The 23,481-nt window shown below is 36.3% G+C and overlaps 3 protein-coding genes and 2 long non-coding RNA genes across 6 annotated transcripts; 2 read left to right on the plus strand and 3 right to left on the minus strand.

Moving 5' to 3' along the window:
- Positions 1–707: 707 nt before the first annotated feature.
- Positions 708–6,002, minus strand: LOC138185857 (EH domain-containing protein 3). Of its 2 annotated transcripts, none has more exons than XM_069125166.1 (7): positions 5,874–6,002; positions 3,447–3,957; positions 3,057–3,370; positions 2,760–2,868; positions 2,329–2,647; positions 1,799–1,969; positions 708–1,600 (listed from the first exon to the last, which is right to left on the minus strand). In XM_069125166.1, the coding sequence occupies exons 2-7, from the start codon at positions 3,930–3,932 to the stop codon at positions 1,395–1,397; spliced, it is 1,605 nt and encodes a 534-aa protein (XP_068981267.1). In that variant the 5' UTR covers positions 3,933–3,957; positions 5,874–6,002; the 3' UTR covers positions 708–1,394. The 2 variants fall into 2 exon arrangements, with proteins under 2 accessions (XP_068981267.1, XP_068981266.1); XM_069125165.1 differs by lacking the exon at positions 5,874–6,002 and adding an exon at positions 4,257–4,601.
- On the minus strand, positions 5,729–8,361 carry LOC138185858 (lysosomal acid phosphatase-like). The gene is made up of 7 exons (XM_069125167.1): positions 8,223–8,361; positions 7,868–8,016; positions 7,676–7,771; positions 7,259–7,498; positions 6,868–7,174; positions 6,558–6,769; positions 5,729–6,437 (listed from the first exon to the last, which is right to left on the minus strand). The coding sequence occupies exons 2-7, from the start codon at positions 7,961–7,963 to the stop codon at positions 6,291–6,293; spliced, it is 1,098 nt and encodes a 365-aa protein (XP_068981268.1). The 5' UTR covers positions 7,964–8,016; positions 8,223–8,361; the 3' UTR covers positions 5,729–6,290.
- Positions 8,362–8,518: 157 nt separating this feature from the next.
- LOC138185860 (uncharacterized) lies at positions 8,519–9,114 on the plus strand. The gene is made up of 2 exons (XR_011174729.1): positions 8,519–8,698; positions 8,764–9,114. It is a non-coding gene; the product is annotated as an uncharacterized LOC138185860 (long non-coding RNA).
- Positions 9,115–10,976: 1,862 nt separating this feature from the next.
- Dh31 (diuretic hormone class 2) lies at positions 10,977–12,063 on the minus strand. Its single transcript, XM_069125168.1, has 3 exons — positions 11,965–12,063; positions 11,231–11,323; positions 10,977–11,117 (listed from the first exon to the last, which is right to left on the minus strand). The coding sequence occupies exons 1-3, from the start codon at positions 12,048–12,050 to the stop codon at positions 10,985–10,987; spliced, it is 312 nt and encodes a 103-aa protein (XP_068981269.1). The 5' UTR covers positions 12,051–12,063; the 3' UTR covers positions 10,977–10,984.
- LOC138185861 (uncharacterized) lies at positions 11,111–13,091 on the plus strand. The gene is made up of 2 exons (XR_011174730.1): positions 11,111–11,179; positions 11,924–13,091. It is a non-coding gene; the product is annotated as an uncharacterized LOC138185861 (long non-coding RNA).
- Positions 13,092–23,481: the final 10,390 nt, after the last annotated feature.

A 23,481-nucleotide genomic window follows, 5' to 3' on the forward strand; every position in this document is an offset into this window, starting at 1 on the left:
CTTTTAAATGCTACAGAAAAAGATGCATTAAACGCGGTGGCAGTATTAACAAAGAACATTATTTAATTTTTCGAAATATTACTGTTTCTCATGTTACACCGTTAAATTACTTAAATATGATCTATTAAAAAATTTATTTAAATACTTTCTTTTTTTAAAAATATAACATACTTATATTATTGTTCGATTGCACATAATGATATTACATTTATATTAAAATCTGTTATTTTTACCAAAAGCACATATTGCACAAGTGAAGAATAAGTGAAACGTCGAAACGTATATAAAATGATTCAATATTATACATTTTTCTAAGTATATATGTTTCATTGTTACATATCTCACGCTTCCTTTTCATGGAACTTTGTGTTTAAACTATAGAATAGTACTCGAGTTTGTGTTTGATTACAGATTAACATGTTTGTTAAATAAATATTGCATTTGCTTTATCGCGTACTTCTTGTACGCGTAGCTATATGATTAGGAAATACATAATCTGTATTCTTATACATTTTTCCTGTTCTATATATATTTAGAAAATTAAAGTTGATTATTTATATATTATATATAATATATGTTATTATATATAATATATGTTATTATATGTAATATATATATATATATATATATATAGCGGCAATGAACTTAAGCACATTTTTTTAAAGATAATGATAATAACAATAGTAATAATAACAATAACAATAATATTGTTATCAACAACTGTATTCGAACAGGAGACAAATATATTACACACGCGTGTACAAATACACATTCATTCATTCATTCGTTCGTTCGTTCACTCGTTGAGTGTTTATATGTAGTTTGTTGAATATATCCAAATTATTGTAACGTTTTATTGCGTAGTAACTTAACGTTAATTTTTGACGTGACATTAAAAGAAGTAAAAGAAGAATATAAATATAATTTAGATTTGAAAGATTATTAAAAATCCAAGTGTTTTAAACATAGAAAGCTTAGCTCGAAAGGGTACGTAGTATACTTTGAGAATACCGAATAGGCAATTTGTGAAAGATAACTTGTATTATAAATTAAAGAAAGCTGATTTGTTATGTTGCTTTTTCCTTTTTATAATAAAAACTGTCGGTATTTTTTTATTTTGTCTCTGACATTTTCACATTTTAATTAGACAAAAATCATGCATACCCGAATGTGATATAAAGATATTTATTGAAATGAAATACGTGAATATCGCGTACTCTTTCGAATATTTAAGAAATATATTATAGCAACATTGATTGATGTGTTTGGCGATGCTGTGTTAGCGAATTAATAAATATAGTCGTATAATGTGCGCATCAAATATGTACCAAACATATGTACATCAAACATATTAGTAAACTGACACAAAAGATGAATACAATACTGAAGCTAAATTATGTATCTCGCTTCGATGGTGGTACCAAATGATCTGGTAATTCTGCAGGTAGGTCGTAACCTTCGAGTTTTACATGAATCAAATGCATTGCTAAAGCAAATTCTTCGGAGTCCAAAAATCCATCTTTGTCGATATCAGATAACTTCCAAATTCTGCCAAGTACATTGTTTGGTAATTTTGATTTTACCATCTCCGATTTTGCCGCTGAAAATGTGATTCCAAATGGATATTATTAATAATAGAAAATAAAAAAAAGGTAAGAATATCATATAATACGAAAATAATTTATATTGCTTCAAGCTTCAACTATTTTGCTTAAAACAAAAGCGTCATATAATCGGAAGGAAGTCTAGTAGAGTTTTAAGCATAAGAGTCAATACATTACATGTAATAAGAATTTACCTGCTCCCGTGATTTTTCCATCACATGGACCGAGTTTTTCAAACATTAAATTGTATTTATATCTTTCCTTATTGACAATCCATTCTGGTTCACCTGCGCCAGCATCAATACCCTCACCTCGTTTATATCCGAATGGACTCACTTGATCTTCCACGCCTTCGAATGCACCGCCTATCATACAAAATATCATGCAACTTCGTAAAATTTGTATCATATTATTTGAATATCAAAAAAGACAACGAAAGGAAGGAAAATTTCATTTTCATAGAATTTTATTTTCTTCTAAAATAGTATGTGGAAAATGAAAAAATATGATGAATAAATATAAAAAGTCAACGTTAACGTTTTGTCATACTGAATGGAATGGTTTCAGAAAACCGTTTATTTACTGAAAAATAATTAGATCATACGAACTTAAAAAATTAATAAATAGATTATAAACGTTTATGTATTTGTCTTCTAGTCCAGTATATATTTTTGTGAGTCATATACCTGTAACAAAGACAAAATACATAAATATGGAAAGATACCTTTAACGAGTGAATCTGATGTTGTACCAATTTCTTCATGAGGGATCATACTCATGAGTTGGGCAATATCTTTAACCAGCATATTATCAACCACTTCTAAGAGTTTAGGCTTCAAAGTGTTAAATTTACTAAAATCATGGTGAGCTAAGGACTCTTGCATCTTTTTCAAATCTGGAAAGTCACCAGGTGAAATTTGTTGTTCCCTTTGTATTTGATCATAAATTTGGCCCAAATTTTTGATAAGTTCTTTCTTTTTGGTATCTTTACCGAACACACTAGGCATATCTTTTCTTAAAGCACTGATTATATAAGCATGCACCTATAAGTTAACATATCGTTAGATTTTATCGTTTGTTGAAACACTACAGCCGATATCGATCGATTAGTAATAGGGTGCGGTAATCAATAGGCTGTAATTTTTGTTTCCTTACCTTTGCTAACCGTGCACGTTTAATCAAGTCATTGAGCTTTCTAAGTGCCGCGTTTCTAGGTAACGATTGCATATCTTTGAATAAATCTTGTTCCTCATCTTCAAATAGCCTAAAAAGAAAGGAAAGAAAAAAATGTGAAATGATAAAAGATACAGAGCTATACAAGTTTTTATAACACAAAGTATAAACCATATAATGGCTTTGTATAATAAGTAAAAAATGCTTATATTGCAATAACATAACAGATAATGTAGTATTCGTATAAAGTAAAAACATGGGAAAATAAAGACAACTCACCGTTTATTTACATCATATCTTAAAGGCTGATCCCAAAATGAACCAATATATACCCTAGCTACTTCAGGAGTTTGTAAAACTTTTCCCAAGGACCACATCAATGCTCCGTATACTCTCATGAGTTGTTGATGATCGATCATATCAGCTTTATTGAGTACAATTCTAATTTTATCATCATGACCACGTAATGCTTCGATTAATCTTCTGAATTCATCAGAGATGTCGAGCTTATGTGCGTCAAACAATAGAATGATCCTATCTACACGTTCAGCAAACCATTCCATAACACCAGTAAAATCATAACCTCTGTCAACCTAACATGAGAAAAACTGGTTTTTTAATTAAATATACAAGCTTGATTTGCAAATAGAAGTTTGCAGAAATCCATACCCTTTGTTTCTCGCCTGATAGGATACCAGGTGTATCGACTATAGATATGCCTTTCAGAACAGGAGACGCAACAGTAGAACATTGAAATCTATTAAGAAAAGCATTCCCAAATTTGGAAAGAGGACGAAACTGCTTGTTTGGATCAACAACTAAAGCATTTCCAGGGATCACACGCTCATTCTCATTGTACATAACTGCAATGAAGCGATCTGTTGTTGGTTCAGGTCCGATTCTTATTCCAGGAAAGTCTCGTTCTAGCAAATACTTGATGAAAGTAGTTTTTCCAGTAGAGTATTGACCCACCAAAAGGATCATGGGTTTTGCATCAAAATCCGGATCATCAAGTTGAGGCGAATGAAAATCTTGAAATTGGTAATGCTGCTCAAGTGGCAATAATTTAGACTTGTATATTTTTTTAAGGCCATCAGCAACATTTTCAAAGAGATCCTGTTTTCCGCTTTCTACTCGGCTTAACCAGCTAAACATTTCGTATATTAGTCAAAAGATGGTTCTGCAAATATAACAATATATTATAATCATTATTGTAAAAGGTCACGTATGACTAAAGAATGTATTGTTCATATGACTTCGATCGTTTTTTCTTTGCCAAACAAAATTATAATCTTAATACAGATTTGATGTTGATTCACAACTTTAACACAACAATTACGAATATCCTTCTTCTTCTCTCCTATTTTGAATAATTTAAGTAGATATTATATGTATCATATATATACTTATAATGAAAATAAATAAGGGAAGGTGAAAGAATGATGAAGATTTGAGAAAATAACATGAAATAAATCTAACCTCCTGTTCTGATTTCAATAAAACACACAAGTAATGACAGGCGTGCTCAACACTGACACTATCATACAGCACGACAGCACGACGTTTACCAGCCCATATGTAATTTATACGTATGTGTTGGAACGTAACTAGAATACTGTTTGTCAACGTATTAAGTATTCTGCAAAAAATTTAATCTCGAAAATCTTGACAATTTAATTCTATTTCTGAAGCACGAAATGATCGATCGAAACAGGAAATGTGTATCGCTCGAACACGTTAATTGTAAGAAAACAACCGGCGATTACGCGCGACTACTCAACAGACCACGTCGCGAACAATTCTATATCGATACCGCGACTGCGCATCTCACAATCACTATATACCTCCTTCCATTCTCTAGTACTCTAGTTTATTATCCCTCTCTTTTCTCTGCGTTCCTTTCTATTCTTTCATCCTTTTTTCTTTCTTACGTATTTCTATCTTTCCCTCTTTCTCCTTTTCCTATTTCTTATATGTGGCACCTTTGTTCTTTTCTTTTGGTAAATGTTTCTTTTTCGACAGAGTATTGTCAATAAATACATAGATTTGATAAATGGGAAAAAGGTTATACAAATATTTACAATAATTATTGTATATAATTAAATCTATTGAATATATATGTATATATATATATATAGTTGAGAGTATTCAATTTCAACAGATCAAATTATCCTGAATCGTTCGAAATTAATTAAATTGAGAATATATTATATAAATGAAGATGAGCAAATAATATGGAGACTATCAATCGAAAATTTCAAGTATAATTGAAAGAATAATTTATATTTAAAATAGGTACTTATTAAAATATAGGTATAAATATATATAGGCATTTATTAAAATACTTCAAGTAGGTATCAATCAATGAATTTAAAAGTGTATGATATTTGGAGCCTTTCTCTTTTATAGAAGTAAGGAATCCTTTTCTTGGCAATGAGTGATTTATGTATGTATTTCTGTAAAGTTGCGTACTAAGTAAAAGATACGTATTCTGTCTACATTAAGAGTCACGCATGTGTTTAGCTTTATCTCGAAATGAGCGCACTGTTACGCGTCACTGTTAGTCGAGGTCGGTCATATTCCATCTATGATACATTACACACACACACACACACACACGCGCGCGCGCGCGCGCGCGTTTATATCTATTCGATTCTTATCCATTTTCTTATCTATCCATAAAAAAAGAAAACAATTATAGATAAAAAAGAAAAAAGCTAATGTAAGATAATGTAATTTCATTGCTAGTCAAATAATTAATAATAACTTATTTTTCGAATCATTTTGTTAAAATAATTGTTAACATTTCATTGTTGTGAATTATTTTTCGATTTAATATAATACCAACAGCGATATTTGATAAAAAATAATATCGTGTCACATACATATATATAAACAGAACAATAGGATTATATGTACATATATACAAATTGAATATTAATATAAAAATATTGCGTGTCCATTTATTTATTTGTAAAATAGTATGTAGACGTACATATGCAAAGTAATTGTGATTAGTGACCAGTAGGTAGGGAAAATTCGACCGTTCAATGATACGTATGCATATGTGCATGAAATAAAAAAGTAATTACTTACATACTAGGATTACTAGGTATATCGGTCGATACGGTACGATCTCGATGCCATTTAATTGATGCATTCACGCATATCTTCCATTTGAGTATTTGAATTCAACGGAAAGAGTGCTTGAAATAATCGTTCTCGTATTGCGTAACGAGACATGCAAAACATTCAGTGTCACTCGTTGCATAAGCAACGCGGACACATCCTGGTTAAACGATTTTATGCCAATTTAGTAATCTTAACCAGCTTCGCTCGAATTAGAATTGATTCGTATGATACAGTATACTTTGTTTTACGGCTATATGCGTTATCACTATCACGGACGTATATGAGAAGCGAGAATTTTGGTTTCTTTCTTGCAAGATAAATTATCGAGTATAATCAATTGTAGATAGATAGATATATAATTTGTGTATTAATGGGGGAGACTCATAAGAGTAGACATTCATCGTCCCAGTTCTCAGGAAGCACGTCCTTCCATAATTTAGTTAAGGTTTTCAGTCGACAAGGGGTGCCACACTTTGGTATATTCATATGATACAATGTCATTTTTTCTGTATCATTTAGATACATTAACTATAAAAGAATAAAAAGAAAATATAAAAAAGAGGAAGGAAGAAAATATGAAAATAGATTAGACGAAACAAATATTAACTGGATTAGAAATGATTCTTTTCAGTAGGAAATATATAATACCTTCAGTTCTGTGTCCGCAGAATTGGATGCAACATGCAGTTCGAAAATAAGCGTCGAGCCGTAATCAGGTTTAAAGTATTCATTCGTGAATCCCATGGTCCTTAATAAATTAACGAGAGTTATGTCATGAGCAGAATAAAGATACGTTCGTCTTGTATCTTGACCATCATTAAAAGCGTGTAAACGCTCCAAAATTTCTTGCAGTAACGGACCTAAAAAATATTATTTATATAGGCGAATAACTACAATAAGATAAGAATGGTTTCTTGATCATAATTGTTATAAGATATAGATATTTATATATGTGTACCTCCTCGAAGTCGTTGTTGTAATGTATTGCTTGTAAATATAGCTAAGCTACGGGCTGCAATTTCACGCATATGCTGATTGTAGTATTTGTTTGTCCATTCGGGTAATTTTAAGCCATTACGTTCCTCGATTTCCAAAATATTGTACAAAAATTCAACATCGGTGATTGTTGAGATATTTTTTGCAGTATAATTGGAAAGTTCTTGAAAATATTCGGCTGATGGAGATTCTGGACGTTTAGATTCATTTGCGTACGCTTCTTTCAAAGCTTTCTCTAATCGTGGACAGGGAGCCTTAACTATGATCGTCTGAAAATTGTGATTGTTGTTTTATCTTTCTTCCTCTATCTGTTTTAATATCGAAAGCATTTTGCTGGCGTACAATACATATACCTTATCCAAATGTCTAGGAGTGGAATGAACAGGAACAGGATGCCACATTAATCCTGGCACAAATATTTCCTCTGTGTTTGGTGGATATAAAGCAGCTAGTAAAACTTGAGCAGACATTATGCACCGATCCGCATAAGTACTTTGTGTCAAAGACAAATCACTCTCATACTTGTTGCCAATTATTGAGCCATATTCATTACGAATCCACTGACCAATATTGTACATTCGTATCATACCTTCCTGTGCATGAGATCGAATAATTGTATGATTATGTATAATGTTTGTATACATTGAAAACTTATTTATGTGATATCAACGCATCGGGTAACATGCATTTTCAATAACATTCCACTTATGATAATAAATAATAATAAACGGTCATCGATTTATAAAAAACAGATTTGGAATTTGTTAAACCTTGGTTAATGCTCCCCAGCCTCCTTGCCATTTATAATCCCGATACGGATCATTTGGGTAACTTTCGGTAGGAGTACGATCTCCATGTCGAAAAACCTGCCAAGTCATTAACAGATTAATAATCATAAGAGGAAGGTATGTCGATTACTGTATTATAAAAAGTGTATATTAGAAAACAATACATATACTTACAAATATCACCTGTCGTACGGAATTTTGTGGAGCTAACAGTATAAAACTGATAGTGAGAGTGAGTATCAAAATAAAAATCGATACGCGAACACTCATCTTGTTTCGTTGACATTTGTCCTGTTTGTTGTTATCATTAGCTCTGTATATATCTATGATATGTAAGAAAAAAATGATATGTATATCGTATGATACGTAAAAGATACGTGTGCGTGCACTGTGCACGTATATAAGAACGATGAAAGGAAAACAACGTTATTGAAAGACATGAGTGATATACAAAGATGAAATATAGGAATCAACTGCTCGGCGGAAATGCACGCGATGTCTTCCAATTAGTAAATACATAATTACGTACATAAGTAGAGAATTTCTTGTAACAGCGTACAGTTTCTTTAAATACGCGTATGGGTACAAGTAAAAATATCAGCAGTATCAGTACTTCGTTCTGATTTCTATGTATTCCATTATAAAGATCGCATGACATATAAACACTAGAGCGCGCTCGTATCGTTGATACATCATATGAGTCGTTTTTCGACATTTTAAACCACGATTATATAATCCGGTATCGTGATTTATTGTAAAGTCCCTGAAGCCTTGTCTTTCCTTATTTCTTTTTAGAAATAAAGAGAAATTTTCTAGTTACTACAGCTTGTTTTTTGTAGTTGATCCAATTTATTACGAAGAGTGTGTGTCTATTTTTTAAAGGATGCTTTCCTCTTCCTGATCTCTCTGCTGCAATTAGAGTCCCACTATTTGATAGAATTCCTGGTTTTTGTGGAATTTTTTTCTGGAGTTATTTCCCGCAATAGTTGTAGTCATGAGATGATGGTAGTCATAAGATATTCATATTTATCTATAAGTGACAACTCATCATATTCTTTGCCCATTAATAGGTGATAGTGTGACTCCATTTCTAATCTATATTTTGTTCAGTCGGTACTGATGGAGGAAGTTCTGTGTGATTTTATGATACGTACATGTTTTTGCATATTTGCAAGACATGCTCTGGAGGAATGATTTGAGCCCATACTGTCATCTAATTGGTGCATTGATAAAATTACATTCTGCAACAACTATATCAGAACATCAACCTACAAATCAAAAGGCACAATAGGGTAAATAGAAAATACTGGCTTGGGTAAATAGAGCTAGAGTGTATCACTACAATCTGGCAGCCTCCTTGACAAAGATTGGCATATTACAAGACCCAACATGTGACTATAGCACTCACATCGAAGAAATAATTTGTATCTTGTGGGCCTGCTTCTTGCACAGGTATGAAAGATAAAAATTTATACAAAATCACAGAAAGAATGGATGGACTCTGCTCTACAGAATCCACATATTTCTTAAAGAACCCAAGATACAGGACATCAAACATATAGATAAATTTGTAGAAGCTTCATATATTACCATGTAACGAGAATAATTATGTTAAAATTCAGAGACAACAAAGAGTACTGAGCTTTAAACTGAAACCTTACCATTGTACGGATATTTTTTAATACATAAGTCTGAAGCTAGATGTACATTAAAAAGACTAAAAAGAGAACGCTAGATTAAAAATTAGGATTGAGTACTAGATTAAGATTAAATATTACAGATTGTGCAATTATTCGAATTTTTAGTTCTAAGTTAACTATTTTTATACCTTGATATTGCTGTTATATTGTTAATATTCAACACTCTTGATGTAACATGAAGCTAGATTTAAAATTAAGACTGAGCACTAGGTTAAGGTCTAGTATTACAAATTGTGCAATCACTCGGATTTTTAGTTCTAAGCTCACTATTTTTACTTGATATTGTTGTTATATTATTGATATAGTGTTAATGTGGCTTATAGACCCATAAAAGTTTAAAGCTTGTATTCATTAAAAAAGATATCTTAATATTCTCAGTCATGGTATAATATACTTATGTTCTCGACACGTGTACCGAAATAGTGGGAAATGCGCTATCAGGGAGGGGGATATTTTGGATAAAATAGGTGAAAGGCAACTACTATGGCAATGTTTCAAGATTCTAGTAAATACTTTATTTGTTTATTTTCTGCACTAGTTTTTCCGGTTGATTTAACGGAATCCTTGCATTCTTTTGTTTATGATAAAAGAAAGAAGGGAAAAGAGAGAAGAGGAAGGATAAGGAAAAGATAATAGCAAAGGTAATGTAGAAACGAAAGGTATATGTATTGGATTTATTTTCGTTAATTTTACATAAAACAGCGTATTGATACGCTAATAGTCGAATAGCATTCGTTCGAAAATACAATATGATGTATGTAATTAGTTGGAAACGAAATAGACATAATGTACAAGTATTTAAGCTGCATGTACGACAGGTATCGATATCAGTTTATGAATGCAAAATAGATGCACGATCGGCTACAATTTAACGTATGAGACTATCGTTACATAGATATCAAATTTTAATGACGACAGATGTTGGTTTAAGCGAATCTATAAGTGGCACGGTTGAAAATTAATAGATTGAAAGATAAATTAAAGAATTCATAGTTGACCATTTAAACTTGTGCGTTTCCAATAATTATTGATGGTTTCTATTTTAACGCTTGATTGTGCTATATATATATCGTATCGCTGATGAGTAGGTTTGTCGTATTATTTTACTATTCTTTCCACATGTTCGTATATATGCTTGTAAACGCAGGAATACGCACTCTGGTACGTAAATATGAATGGAATAACTTTATGACTAGAACAATGACTAGAATGTAACTGACATTTAACTGTCTCGATGTTTTAAATTTTAAAGAAGAAAGAAACCGAGGAAAAAGAAGGAACAATATGTTTCATGAACAAAAATTTTCAGTATACCGCGTATATGCCAGAGATCTGAGATAGAAATGATTGATTGCACGCACGAACGATAATTTAAAAGAGAAATCGATTTGACTCAAGATTGATTTACTAATTGATAAGGGCTAAAGCAGCCAAAATTTGTCGGATTGCAGAATCACCTTACAACAGGGGCAAAGGCAAGAAAAGGAACGAAAGAACGAACGAACGAACGAGCCCGTGCAAGTAAGCATTTATGACGTTAGAGCTTAAAGTCGAAATGAGATTGATCAAGCGAACCAGTACGTTTTTGAATCTAGGGTTGTTCGGAACGACGTCGTCGGCCAGGTCCTCCGGCGTAATTCGCCGCTGCTAATCCCATCAAATGTTTTGCAGCTTGAGACCCGCTGAATCCGCGACTCAAACCTAAGTCCAGTCCCCGTTTGTTACTGTAAAAAGAAGCCAGGGATGGTGATTAGAGTGCGAAACTTTTGCAATAAATGCCAAATATGTATGTATTGCACTGGTATTAACTTTGTAAAAATGGTTACTTTTCACTCACTTTTCAAGCTCTGGATTACGTATCATGGTGTGACCAAGCCGACTAATTATTTCCATTAGAGCTTCCGGATCTTCCTCCCAGTAACCTTGTTGTCTATAATGTAAAAGTGTCAATGTCTTTTAACAAAAGCATTTGCACCTAGTTGTGAAACATTGAGAGCTTTACTTTGCATAATGCTAACAATGATTTTCATTGGGCACACGGCCAAGCTTTTTTCGCTAAAATTGTTCGCGGCATTCTCATTTCATTTAACGACGTTTAACTATCGAATTTATAACTTTTCCATTCTGAGTTATACACGCATACGCGATACTCTATAACAGTGGAACAAAAAGACATAACAGTGGCAGTCTCTTTACTTTTAGATAGACGGAAGAACCGTTTCCTCTCATTAAACGACACCTCGTCAAATGAAACTGGGTTAAACTTTCTGACACTGCCAGATGCGTCTTTCGTTCACCTTGTATATGCGTATCTCTTTTTCTCTGTTTCTTAGACACATAATACGACTGTGCTTATTCATGTTTCTATCTATATTGTCCTGCTATGAATCGCGCATTTTGCAGTATCTCTTGTTTCATCTCGTCTCATCTTGTCTAGCGTAGTTCCGTGCCGTATCATACATCCGTTTTCGTCTCAATATATTTCGACTAGCGATACTACGAAAGATCGATCGACCAAGCAAATTTGTAGGAAAAAATGAATAAATTGATTGCCAGAGATGAGAGACTTACGGCGCGGCATTCGTCGAGAGGTTCGAAGATACGAAAAGAACCGCAACCACCAACAGTATGTAGAACGATACCATCCTTTGATGCATCCTCGAAATTTTTTCAAATCTGAAAGTGAAGTGGTTTCATTGTAATATTAATTGATTCATTCAACGCACCGTTGCATATATGTGCATGTTAAGAAACGATCAGGATGAAATTGATCAAAATATACGTTTTCCGAGTTGGAACTCCAGTTAGAACTCCAGTTGGAACGTCTATACGTGCCGATGAAAATAAACTAAAGGAAAAATATGGAAAAGAAAGAAGAAAGAGAAAGAGAAGAGAAATCAAAGTCCTTAGTCTTCACTATTTTTCTTTTTTTAAACTACCGAGGAGGGAAAGGTAGGCGCACTCCGCGACTATAGCGACTAACAAACTATTCAAGCCACAATCTAAGAAGGAATTCTAGAAAGGAAAGAGCGATCGTGGCAAACTTTTCGAGCAGGTCTCTGCATTGTATTCTTATGATTCTCAACAGCTCCATACAGCAGCATACTATCGTAACAGCAAAAAGGTTCATTTGCGAAACGTTACATATACATATATGCACATATATGTACACATATGTGTGTCTTTTGTCCTTAAAATGTTGTTGTAAGCAGTGATTGGGATTATTCGAAGCTTGTAAGGTCCAAGGAAATTGTATTTTCATTGAAACGAATACCCGAAAGTTTATGGCACGCTTCAGATTACAGCGACGCTTTCCAATTTCTCTTAGTATCGATGTTCGTTCAATTAGTATTTTATTGGAAGGCAATCACGAGTTGCTTTCAGCGTGCCGAATGGCCGTAACACAGGATAATTGGATTCAGCGCTTCCGATAATTGATGTTGACGATACGTTTTCACGCGTGTACTTACATTCGTTAAGAACAACTCGATACTCGAATACACAAACATTTTCAAATGTTTAAATATCACAATTCTCTGTGGGATTCTAAAAGAACTATATCACCCATCGTATTGGAACTTGTTTAAACCGGGAAGAATCGAAACAAAATATTGAATTTCGAGAAAAATGAAAATCAAAAAGGAAGTGAGATAAAGGGATGTGCAGATAACGAGAAATTAAAAGAATTGTAGCAATTACTTTCGTCTCTTTCGTTTTTTCTATTTTTTGCCACCTTTCATGCCCCGTATTTCGCAATTCTGTTTTTTATACCCCGTATTCCGATTTCCGCTTTTCATTTTCCGCTTTCCGCTTTCCCCTTTCCGTTTTCCGTTCTCCGACGACTAAGCAGCGCGGTACACTCGCAACAGGGTGAATCGCGTTCGATCAGCCATGAAAATTCAACCACGAAGAACAGCTGCGCGTATCGTTTTCCTTATCCAATTAAGATTCGAGAAGTGGAAATATCGTATAGATTGCTATTTGAAAGTAAATGACAAATCGAACAGCTGTAAATTGGAGAAAATATCGCGATACCCATATTTGCCATAAACTCGACTGTTTTTTTTTCAGTCTATTAATTTCTCTATGAAGAAGGAGAGACGTTTATCGCGAATGCAATGGCTCGATATCACGAAAAGAATGCAGCAACAAGTCAAATTACCTGTCGGCGTACCGCTTAATTTTTGCATCGTGAAACGAATAGATCGGACGTGTCGCGAATTACTTTCATTCGAACATTGAAAGAATTTATTATGTGAAACTGAATATTTCTCCGTGCGTTTATTTCGATAATCATTGCAACGTGGAGGTTTCGTCTTAGCGAATTCGCTCACGTACTTATTCTAATTTCGAGTTCGGTTCGAAGCGTGCATAAAAATCGAACGGCAGGAAAACCCGAGAAATGTCAGAGAAGAAGAGAAACAGTGGTTGGATAGTGGTCGGAGACAGTGGAGATACAAGAAGGAAAATAGGTGAAGCAGAAAAAGAAGAGTAGGAATTATAAGTGCGAAAGATTTGTTAAACGGGGATGACAAAAGGAGGAAACCGTATTCTATTTAAACGCAACGGAATTGGCAGTTTCTTCAGTTTAGAAACGCGTCTTTTCCACAATGGAATGATTACAAGATTTATATGGATAAAAAATATTCATAGAGTGAATGATCATCAGAATTGTGCTTCCTGATGAAATTCGTTATTCGTACGTTTATTTTCTCTCATAACTCGTTCTTCTCTTTTGTTGAAAACTTTAAAAATTTCCGTATACTTTGAGATTCGTTTACGCCGCGTACAAGTGTAAGAAAGGCCAAAGGGAAGTATGCAGAGTCAGTTGACAAAACGGACACGCGTATTTAATCGCGTATTTAATCTCGTGTTAACATAAACGAACAATCGAAGAAAAAAGGGAAGAAAAGAAGGAACAAAGGAAGAAGCTAATGTTGCACTAGGTAGTTGCACTTACCTTATTCGGATACGATAAAGGAACGAACACCGGTAGAGTTGTTCTTAGATAGATTGTTAGCTAGATTGTTTCTTCGACGACGGAGAATCCCGCTCTGCGAATACCACTCTGCTCTTCACGGTTTATATAAGTCCGCGGCTTTACGGCGCTTGTTTCATCCCCCATTTCCATCCCCATCCCCACCCCATAATACCCCTAAAGACTTTCCTCGACCAATCAAACGGATCCGTGTACTACCCCGTCCGAGCTTCCTACCCTCGATTCTCGTATATCGTTCCGGTAACCACCAACGAGCGTAACGCGAACTCAACCGCGCGCACTACTATCGCCGAATCAACCATTCTTCTTCGTTCTCTTTCTTTCTTCCTGTTTCTCCTTTTTCCCTTGGTCCTTGGTCTCCTTTTCTTCCTTTGGTTTTTTTTTCTCCCCTTTGTTTTCAGAGCAAGCAGAACAAGCAAAAGTCGCAAGTTGAATCGCCTCGTGTACCAAACTCGCAAAAGTGTCATAGCGTTCGAAGAATACTGCGATAAGCGTTTTGTACATGTAACCGTATTATGCTATATAAAAAGTTAAATAAATGTAAAAGGTTGAATGAATCGATTCGAGTCTTTTTGAAAGAAAACAAGAAAATCAGGGAAGAAAATACCATCTGGTTGGTCGTTAGTCACGTTTGATTCATCGACAACAACTCCTTGGACGTAAAGGAATACACAACTGGAGCGAGTTTTGTCCATTAAGCTTACCATTTTATTGCCACTACTGTTTACTACCCTATGAAAGTCTCGCTATGATAACAATCGTTCGGATCGGTTCTTGGTTTCAAGTCGCGTGCGTACGAAGATATTAATTATCCGATTCTGTAATTAGTCTTTCATGGAAAAGAAGAAATCTGAATGTGAAGCAGTAGTGACAGCTGCTAAATCGGTGGCGATTTATCGAAAAATATGCTTACCGAGAATCTCATTCGTACAGTCATATTCGCAATCTATGGTAAACGCGCTCCTTTTTCCTTCTGCGCTTGATCGATTCGATTAATCTTAAGATTAAGTTTGAAATGACAGTCGAAAGAGGAGGAAAGGAACAAGTATCAAAGCGCAACTATTATTCTCTGATCGTTTTTCTCGACTAGGTCAACTTACGAGAACCTTTCCTTTTTGATCGCGGTAATATATGTCCATAAATATACCGTTACTTACACTTATCCTTTCTGTCCATCCTTTAAAACAGAATAACTTTTTCAAAATTGGACCGAATAACGAGCTTTTTCGAGAAACTAAACTATTACTTTACTAGGTGAAGAAACATTTGGAGATAATTGCAATTGGGATGGCGGAGAAAATAGTAAATGTCGATTTTTACAGCTTTCTTGTCCGAGCCTATCATGAATATTTAAGAAATGTTTAATTTATTTTATGTTATATTATTAAATGTTTAATTTATTTTATAATTTTATTTATGTTTCGCAGATTTATATGCCTGTATCAGTTATCTATATACATGCTGAAAATTTCATCGAAATCATTGTGAAACATTGATGATACAGTAAAAAGCGACAAGCATCGCAAGATGTAAGAATCTTTAGATCTATAAGCCGAAGGTCGTGAGAAACGGACCATTTTTACCATTTTTAACCGTTTGCAACTCATAGCAACGTCGACCGATTTCGACGAAATTTTCAGCAGATATACGGTATACATATACAGTATATTTAACATGTATAGGTAACTGAGATAAATCTACAAAACGTATTTTGTAAATTTTTATTACTGGCTCGAATAATCAGTCACTGGCGATTTTTACGAAATCTTTTTTACGCATATCTAATAAACTGATGCAAATCGTCTGGTCCAATCTAAAAAAAAAAGTTATTCTGCTTTAAAGGATAGACGAATATAAGTAAACTGTATATTGTCACATGTTAGACTTCATTTCGAAACTGAAATCTTTGTGAAAGAAAAAACGACCGCGCGATTCGACCCTCGAATCTCCAAACGAATGAAGCGGCTGTTGCGATTCACTCTGTTTTGATCAATTTCTTTCGCATCGCGAGGATCCAAAGATAAAAACGGAAATGCTTTCATATCGATTCGTCTTTTCGCGTTTGTTTCTTGTTCCTTTTTCTTTCTTTTTCCCTCCTTCACTTTTTCCATCCAACATACATATTTACAGGAATTCAAGAATCACCTTATTACCGTTTATTGCGGCGTCTATACATAATTCGTCCCTTTCGTAGGGCGCCGTCTACCATTGTCGGTCGGCATGCAAATCACCCAATATGTAGTCCATTTTAGTAATATCTCTGAAATGGTGGTGCTTACTTTAAATAAATGATCGTTACGAACCTCGTGCGTTATAAAAGAGCGAATAAATTAACTACATGTATATCATCAATCGCGTGTACGGTTTGCATTCCTATAAAGGATACGTCCGACAGTTATGTATAATCGAGCGTGAGGTGATTCCTTGTCAAAAAATAGGAAGAAAGTATAGAATATAATTTTGTCATATGACGCTTCGTTTTCGAGAAAATCCAATTTGAAAATTTGTCAAAGTCAAGTGTCTATGGAAAAATTGTATTCCATATTTTCTTCGTATCTTTTTATCAAGAATCACCCAGTGCTCCGCTTCTGTATAACGAGAGGACTCACCCTCTACTATAGCGAGGACGCGATGGATCGTCCAGAATATTGCAACATCGAGATTTCTTTATCTTCGCGAAACTGCAAACTAATGAGAGGTAAGAGTAGACGAGCTGTGGAAATAACGGAAATAGAATATACGAGAGAGAAAGAGAAGGAGAGGAAAGGAGAAATCTTATTCATCCGCTAAAGTAACCTTTTAATCACTTCCGATTACGTAAATCAATTTCAGTGGCGCGCGCGACTATGTCTGTTTCCTTTTAGAGATTGATTTATTGGTTATCAATTTGTTAGTTGGAAGCACGACGAGAAGAATTCAGATGAAACGAAAGATCGAGTAATACCGATAGAGGTAAATCAAAGAGAAACAGCAAGTAAACAGAGAGAGAGAGAAGAAAGGAAAAAACGAGGAGATAAGAAATTGGAAAAAAATCAATCTTTTTCGTTTACTCGTGGCTTTTTCCTATAATTCCAAACACTGTTCTTCTTCCCTCTCTTTTTCTCTCTCTATCTCATTCTTTTTTTATTGGACGCGTTTGGTTCGAGAATTTGCACTTCTCGTGCGAATCGAAATATCGTAGGGAACGATATCGTTAGACGTTAAAACGAAATAACCCTCCCGGTTTTATGGAATATTTGTCGAGACATAAACTAGAAATCAATCCGATACGGCCAGTGCGCTCGCTCGATTCATTTGAACGTTCGAAATCGTGCTTTCAGAGAAGTTGAAGTTAAATTGAAATATATCGCAAAAATTATTTCGTTCGAACATGCGATGTAAAAATTTTGTAAGTTAAAATTTCTTTCTCTCCACCATCTCTCTCTGTCTCTCTCTTTGTGAAAAGAAGAGAGATTTCTTCCATGGTTCTCTTCAATTCAGTACAGTTTCCTCGATAGAATTGCCTCGGCTGATTGTTTCCCGGTTTGTCCGATGTATCACGTTCTTTATGTGGTTTCGAACGTTTCATCGGGATAGAGACGATTTGGCGCCAGGAGAAGTATACGTGTAAGTATGTACATCTGTTTAGCAAGATGACAGAAAGCCTGTAGGCTGTTGCAACTGCGGTAAGAATGGTAGTCGTATTACAGGCGTATCCCATACATTATTATTCACTCACGTTTTCGCGTTTTCTTTGGGACAAGCGATTCGTGGATTCCTCGATTTCCTGTAAAATCAAGTAGTCGCAAAATCAGGTACTCCACGAAGCAACTTCCAATTCCGAAATGATAACTTCCGTCCCTCAGTCTCTCACTCTTCGTCATTCTCTCTCTCTCTCTCTCTCTCTCTCTCTCTCTCTCTCTCTCTCTCCAGGGAACGAAGAGTCGATCTAACGATTTTCCAAGGATCAAACCCTATCGAGAGGAAATCAGTCGATGGTGAAGTTAGGAGAGTTACTCACAAGCAAACGGTCGTCGATTAGTTGATCGTACATACTTGGTTCTAAACTTCATCCCCAATCTACGTTATACCTATCGCATATTATAAGTTGGGTTAGCTTCTTTCTCGAGAGACCTGATATTTCTCGCGTGTTCATGCTGGTGTATTCGTGCTGTATTTCCGTCGTATTGCTGTCTCGTTATAATTAAAATTTATTGTTTTTGTACTCGATCAAGCGTACGTGATGGCGCACGCGGTCGAAAAGAAAGGCGGGTAGGGAAGAGAAGGAAAAGAAAAGGGAAGAAAAGAAGTAGAGGTATATATGTATATGAGTTGCAGAAACAAACGATAGTGATCAGTAATTACAGGTGACACTGATTGTTCGACTTAAAATACACGGTAAAATGGTTAAATCGTATCGATTCGAGAAGCAAACTAGTCGATCTTAAGGTAAGAGAAAAGGAAGATTCGTATGTATCGTGAACTACGTATTACGTGGTGTTCCACGTGTGCACATGCAACGACGCTCGCACCCAACGAGCTGTACACCTTTTAAAAATTACGATACTCTCGCCTCGAAGAGCGTTAACGTTCTAACAGAATTTCAACTTGGTCTATTCCGCTCCAAAGAAAATCGATTATACGTTATTCGTTATCCGTTATCTGCTCTGAAGAGGAAAATTAATGTTTCGTTAGAGGAAGATTCAGTGAAATTTAAAACAGTTAAAACACCTTTCCCGTTTAATAGAATTTTACGCTTAAGTAGCGAGGAAGTGATTTACTGATATATATAGTATCTATGCGTTGTATATTCCGTACTATGGTATCGGCTGATTCGTAAACGATTTTGGGTCGGTCGATTTGCAAATCTGAAGACAATGCACGATGAAAACGAAAAAAGGGTTTGAAAAAAGAATTGTATGACTTTTACAGCTTCTATTTCTGTCGGCCTATTTTCAAACGAGCCGCGCTGGATGAAACACGCGAAGGAAAGATAACGACGATGTTCTGTTTAGCCGACTGCGACTGTCCCGAAATATTCTACTTTATCGATTGTAGGAAAACGTACGTAATTAAAATCACAGATGTTTCGACTTATCGTTACTAGATACTGCTGGTTAAGAAGGAAATTGGCTAAAAAATCGCGGAGATAGTTTCGGATACGTGTATACTCTCTGAAACGTAATATGTATATACGTATTTTATATATGTACATACCTATGTATAGTTAAAAAAGTATACACGCTTGAGAGAAAGGATATAGGATTTTATTCATCCGGGTACCCGCAGCCACATCCATGGCCACTTTTACAATCGCCGTGAATAAGCGTATCGATATCGTATCGCAACGCATCATCGAAAAGTGCTATCGCACAACCGGTGTTTACGATTTTGTCATAGAAAAACGCTCGCGTGAGACAAAAGAGGTGCGTCACGTATCAAATGCATCGACATGTCGCGGCGTTGTGGTAGTCGTCGTCCTCGACGACAAACGTGGAGTAAATGTGCAAAGATGCGAACTTTACTATTTCCTCCATTTTTTTTTCTTCGTCTCGAATTGCATGAATAAATAATGCATTAGATTAATAAAACATATGTATTTGCGTCGAAAACAGGAGAATCCTCGACACGAGGCATAACAGTAGAACCGATGTACGGTTATTCGCGCAGGTGTAGCATCGTTGTTTCACACCTGTTCTTTCGATCTTTCGAACGAACCGATAACGCAAACTTTCCCATCAGGTAAGACTCGTATCGCACACTCGTTAGTCGCGGGGAAATTCGTCTCGTTGTTGCGAGTCATCCATGTACTTTTATCCTTTGGCCGATTAGTTTCAAGAAAGGAAAAGGTAAGGACGATAAAGATAAATACCACGCGGTAACGCAAGGCAGGTGCATGGTTCGAGAATCGAGGCGCGACTCTCCACTTCTCTTTAGCTTCGATATCGTTTGTCGTGTCGCGTATCCACAGTAGCGCCTAGTATTCCATCATTTTCTTTCTTTCTACTTGTGTTTGTTTACCTACATGACAACTTACCTACCTACGAACCTACGTACCTACCTACCTACTTATCTATCTACCTACCTATCTATTTACTTACCTACTCGCTTGCCTGTGTGTCTGTCTATCTAGTCACCGACCGATTCAACGATCCTCTTCTTTGTGTTCGTACTTGCCTATCGAAGTTATTTTGCAACCTTGACGAGAAATGGAAAATACATTGGTAGAGAAAAGGCTGTCGCGTTTCGATTAATGGTACGACCTCGTTCGAATATCCGTGGAAAAGTTAAACGAAGCTAGTTGATAGAGAGAGGGAGAGAGAAGGAAAGGAAGAACTCTTCCTTTGAAAATCATTCTGTTTTTAATTTCTTTTTATTTTCTCATATCACTCGATGAATAGAGCTGAAATATGACGGTTTTGAGTTTAGGAATCCATTTGGAAAACAGCAGTCATGCGTTTTCAATATTTTGCAACTCTTCATCCATTGTATGACTTACCTTAACGTGATAATACAGACGATATTTAAACGATAAATTTTATTATTTATCTAACACATATCGTGTTCAAAGCAGCTGAATATCTCTTTATTATCAATATATGAATCGATTTGTCAAATAACATTTTCGATAAGGATTACCGGCCGCCCTCCGGCTGCCAGAAAAATATTTGTACATACAACCTAACTAATACCCCTCCTACTTCTCCATTCCCACGAAACAATATCCAGTTATGTTCGTAGTATCAACAAAAACGGGCGATCTATCTAGCACGCATAAGGCAGGAAGAAGGCCATACGGGATTTTGCAATCTTTTTCGAGTAATAATTTTTCAACAGGAAGATTCCTATATTTAATTAACTTGGTATCGTTGACCTCTGCTCGATAAGTACGTTCGGTAAATATAAGTTTTGACCAAAAAAGATGGATTCCCAGAGGCAAAGTTCGCATGAAGGGTGTATTACGATGGTTGAAACAACCGGAAACGTAACCATGTAAAATCGTTGTCTCTCGACCCGTCTCATGTACCGTGAACCGTGCCTTAAAACGCGTTTCTCCGTGACCGGTGTAATTTGTCTGGAAATCACCTTCCGATGTTCTCTCAACAGCGAGAAGGAGGAAGAAAAGAGAAGTAAAATAGGTTATGTGGAGTACTGGCGTAAGCAACAACGCCTCTTTCCGTTGATCTCGAAATACGTATCCAGTTAAGGGAAACGCGTAAATTTACAAAGTCGAATCCTCGATAAGTGATTCGAGTTGGACGTGTTAAACTGGTGCACGGCCGAATAGTCCGCAGCACGCACAGTGCACGCGCGCAGTTCAGACAGCTACAAACGGGGCAGGTGAAGTGCACAGCTGCTGGACAGCTGGACAGCTGGACCGATATTCGTTTCCAGGTAGAGTCGGTTCAGTCGCAAACAGTCCCGAAGCAAAACGATCGGTCGAAGTATTCGCGACCAAAGGGAAAACTCACACCTTTATCGCACGTTTGTTCTATAGAGTATAGAATGTACATAAGCGCAAAAAGGAACAACACGGAACGAAGGAAAACCAGCTGGTTTGGTTGTTTCGTTCGACCGGATCCGCCGTTTCCTCCGAGCAAAGCGTCGTCGAATGTTTAAGACGAGACGCGAAGTGTTGACCTGCGCCTCGATGCATGCGTGTATGCTTACACATCTCGGCGTCTACTCGCCTAACCTTTACCATGTATTTTGAAACCATTCGGATGCGCATACGTATATACGCATACATATATACGCTTATGTATATGGGTCATTGGAACCCTTCGAAGACGGATCGTTTTTCTTAAGGTTCTCACGAAAGACGGGTGAGGGCGATGCGACGTACCGAAACGGTCGATAAGGAGAGCAGATTTCCAACGATCTTGCTATATACATACGTATAGAGATATACGCGTAGAAACGCTGTTTCGCACCCCTACTAACGATAATTCTCCATCGTCCCAAACAGCACTGCAAGCAGGAGAATTGCGCAACGTGTCGCGCGCTACGCTGACTCAGACGGGTGAAATGCAGAACGCGGGTGTTCCGTACGATAGTCGTACATCGTACAGTTTCGCAAGGCATAACTCGCGGTCGAGTAGGCGGCCACTACTTTCCTCTTTGAATCCCAGTTCGAAAGCGTCCGGTTGACTCGGCTTGGCTTGGATAGTCGCGTACAAATGGGAGATATCGGTATCGTTTATCGGCATCGATACCGGTAATCGATAAGCGGAGAAGAGCGAAGCAGAAAAACGGAAACGAAATAGCCGTCGTTGCGATTACGGCCTATGGGTTTCGTGTTGTCCCGTCTATTTGTCTTTTTCTAAATACATACATCGAGAGTACGTACATACATCGAGAAGAAACAATTAGTATTCTTGAGCTGCGACTAGCATCCGGTTAAGTGGCGACAGCCGCTCCCATCGATCGCGTGCGCGCACGACTCCAAGCTTGTTTCTTCGGCTCTCTGGCTCGATTCCATTTTCCGCTTCTCCGTTCTGGTCCTTGACGAGAGAGGATGATGGGTCAACGGTTTCACCGCGACTCACGATCCTAGCGATCGGACCGATGCGACGCGGCGTGGCGCGACATGGCGGTCGCAGCGATCGCAAATATACGCGCCGTATCTTACTTAAGGTACGCGTCCATTCGAGAGCAAAACTATCGTGAGTTATACCGTCGAGTTACTTTGAGAATGACTACCCAATCTGAAGTGAATCGGATAGTCGCTCTCAAAGTAGCGTCCACTTGCGAGAAATAAAAGTCGAGAACAAGTAGCGATAGTTTTATTCTTAAGTGTGTATGTACTTACCTTTACTTTTGATCCGAGTATTTTTCATCGTATAAAGCCCTACCGTATGTCGTACGTTCGATCGTTTTTATTCCTCCTCATTCAACGTAAACAACGCGTTTCTTCGATAACGAGCGACAAGATCGAAGATGAAAATTAATCGATCGTCGTGCAGACGATCGTAATCGCGATAAGACGCGTCGAAAGTCGGACGGGTCAAAACGATTGAGACGATATCGCGACATTTCGCGATACACAGGATACCGAAGAACGGCAGATAGCGGCGACGGAGACGCGTTTAGAAGAAAATCGAATATCG

The sequence above is a fragment of the Bombus flavifrons genome, chromosome 13, assembly GCF_040668555.2.
Source record: "Bombus flavifrons isolate JBK064 chromosome 13, iyBomFlav1_principal, whole genome shotgun sequence".
NCBI classification, from domain to species: Eukaryota; Metazoa; Arthropoda; class Insecta; order Hymenoptera; family Apidae; genus Bombus; species Bombus flavifrons.

Coding starts and splice junctions, on each gene's coding strand:
- LOC138185857 (XM_069125166.1), bottom strand. CDS start 3,932: ATGTTTAGCTGGTTAAGCCGAGTAGAAAGCGGAAAACAGGATCTCTTT. Junction 2,869..3,056: donor AGATATGATGTAAATAAACG/GTGAGTTGTCTT, acceptor CTTTCTTTTTAG/GCTATTTGAAGATGAGGAAC. Junction 1,970..2,328: donor ATCAGATTCACTCGTTAAAG/GTATCTTTCCAT, acceptor TTTGTATGATAG/GCGGTGCATTCGAAGGCGTG.
- LOC138185858 (XM_069125167.1), bottom strand. CDS start 7,963: ATGAGTGTTCGCGTATCGATTTTTATTTTGATACTCACTCTCACTATC. Junction 7,499..7,675: donor GCTGGGGAGCATTAACCAAG/GTTTAACAAATT, acceptor TCTCATGCACAG/GAAGGTATGATACGAATGTA. Junction 7,175..7,258: donor CTCCTAGACATTTGGATAAG/GTATATGTATTG, acceptor CACAATTTTCAG/ACGATCATAGTTAAGGCTCC.
- Dh31 (XM_069125168.1), bottom strand. CDS start 12,050: ATGCATCAAAGGATGGTATCGTTCTACATACTGTTGGTGGTTGCGGTT. Junction 11,324..11,964: donor CTCTCGACGAATGCCGCGCC/GTAAGTCTCTCA, acceptor TTTACATTATAG/ACAACAAGGTTACTGGGAGG. Junction 11,118..11,230: donor CGTAATCCAGAGCTTGAAAA/GTGAGTGAAAAG, acceptor TTCTTTTTACAG/TAACAAACGGGGACTGGACT.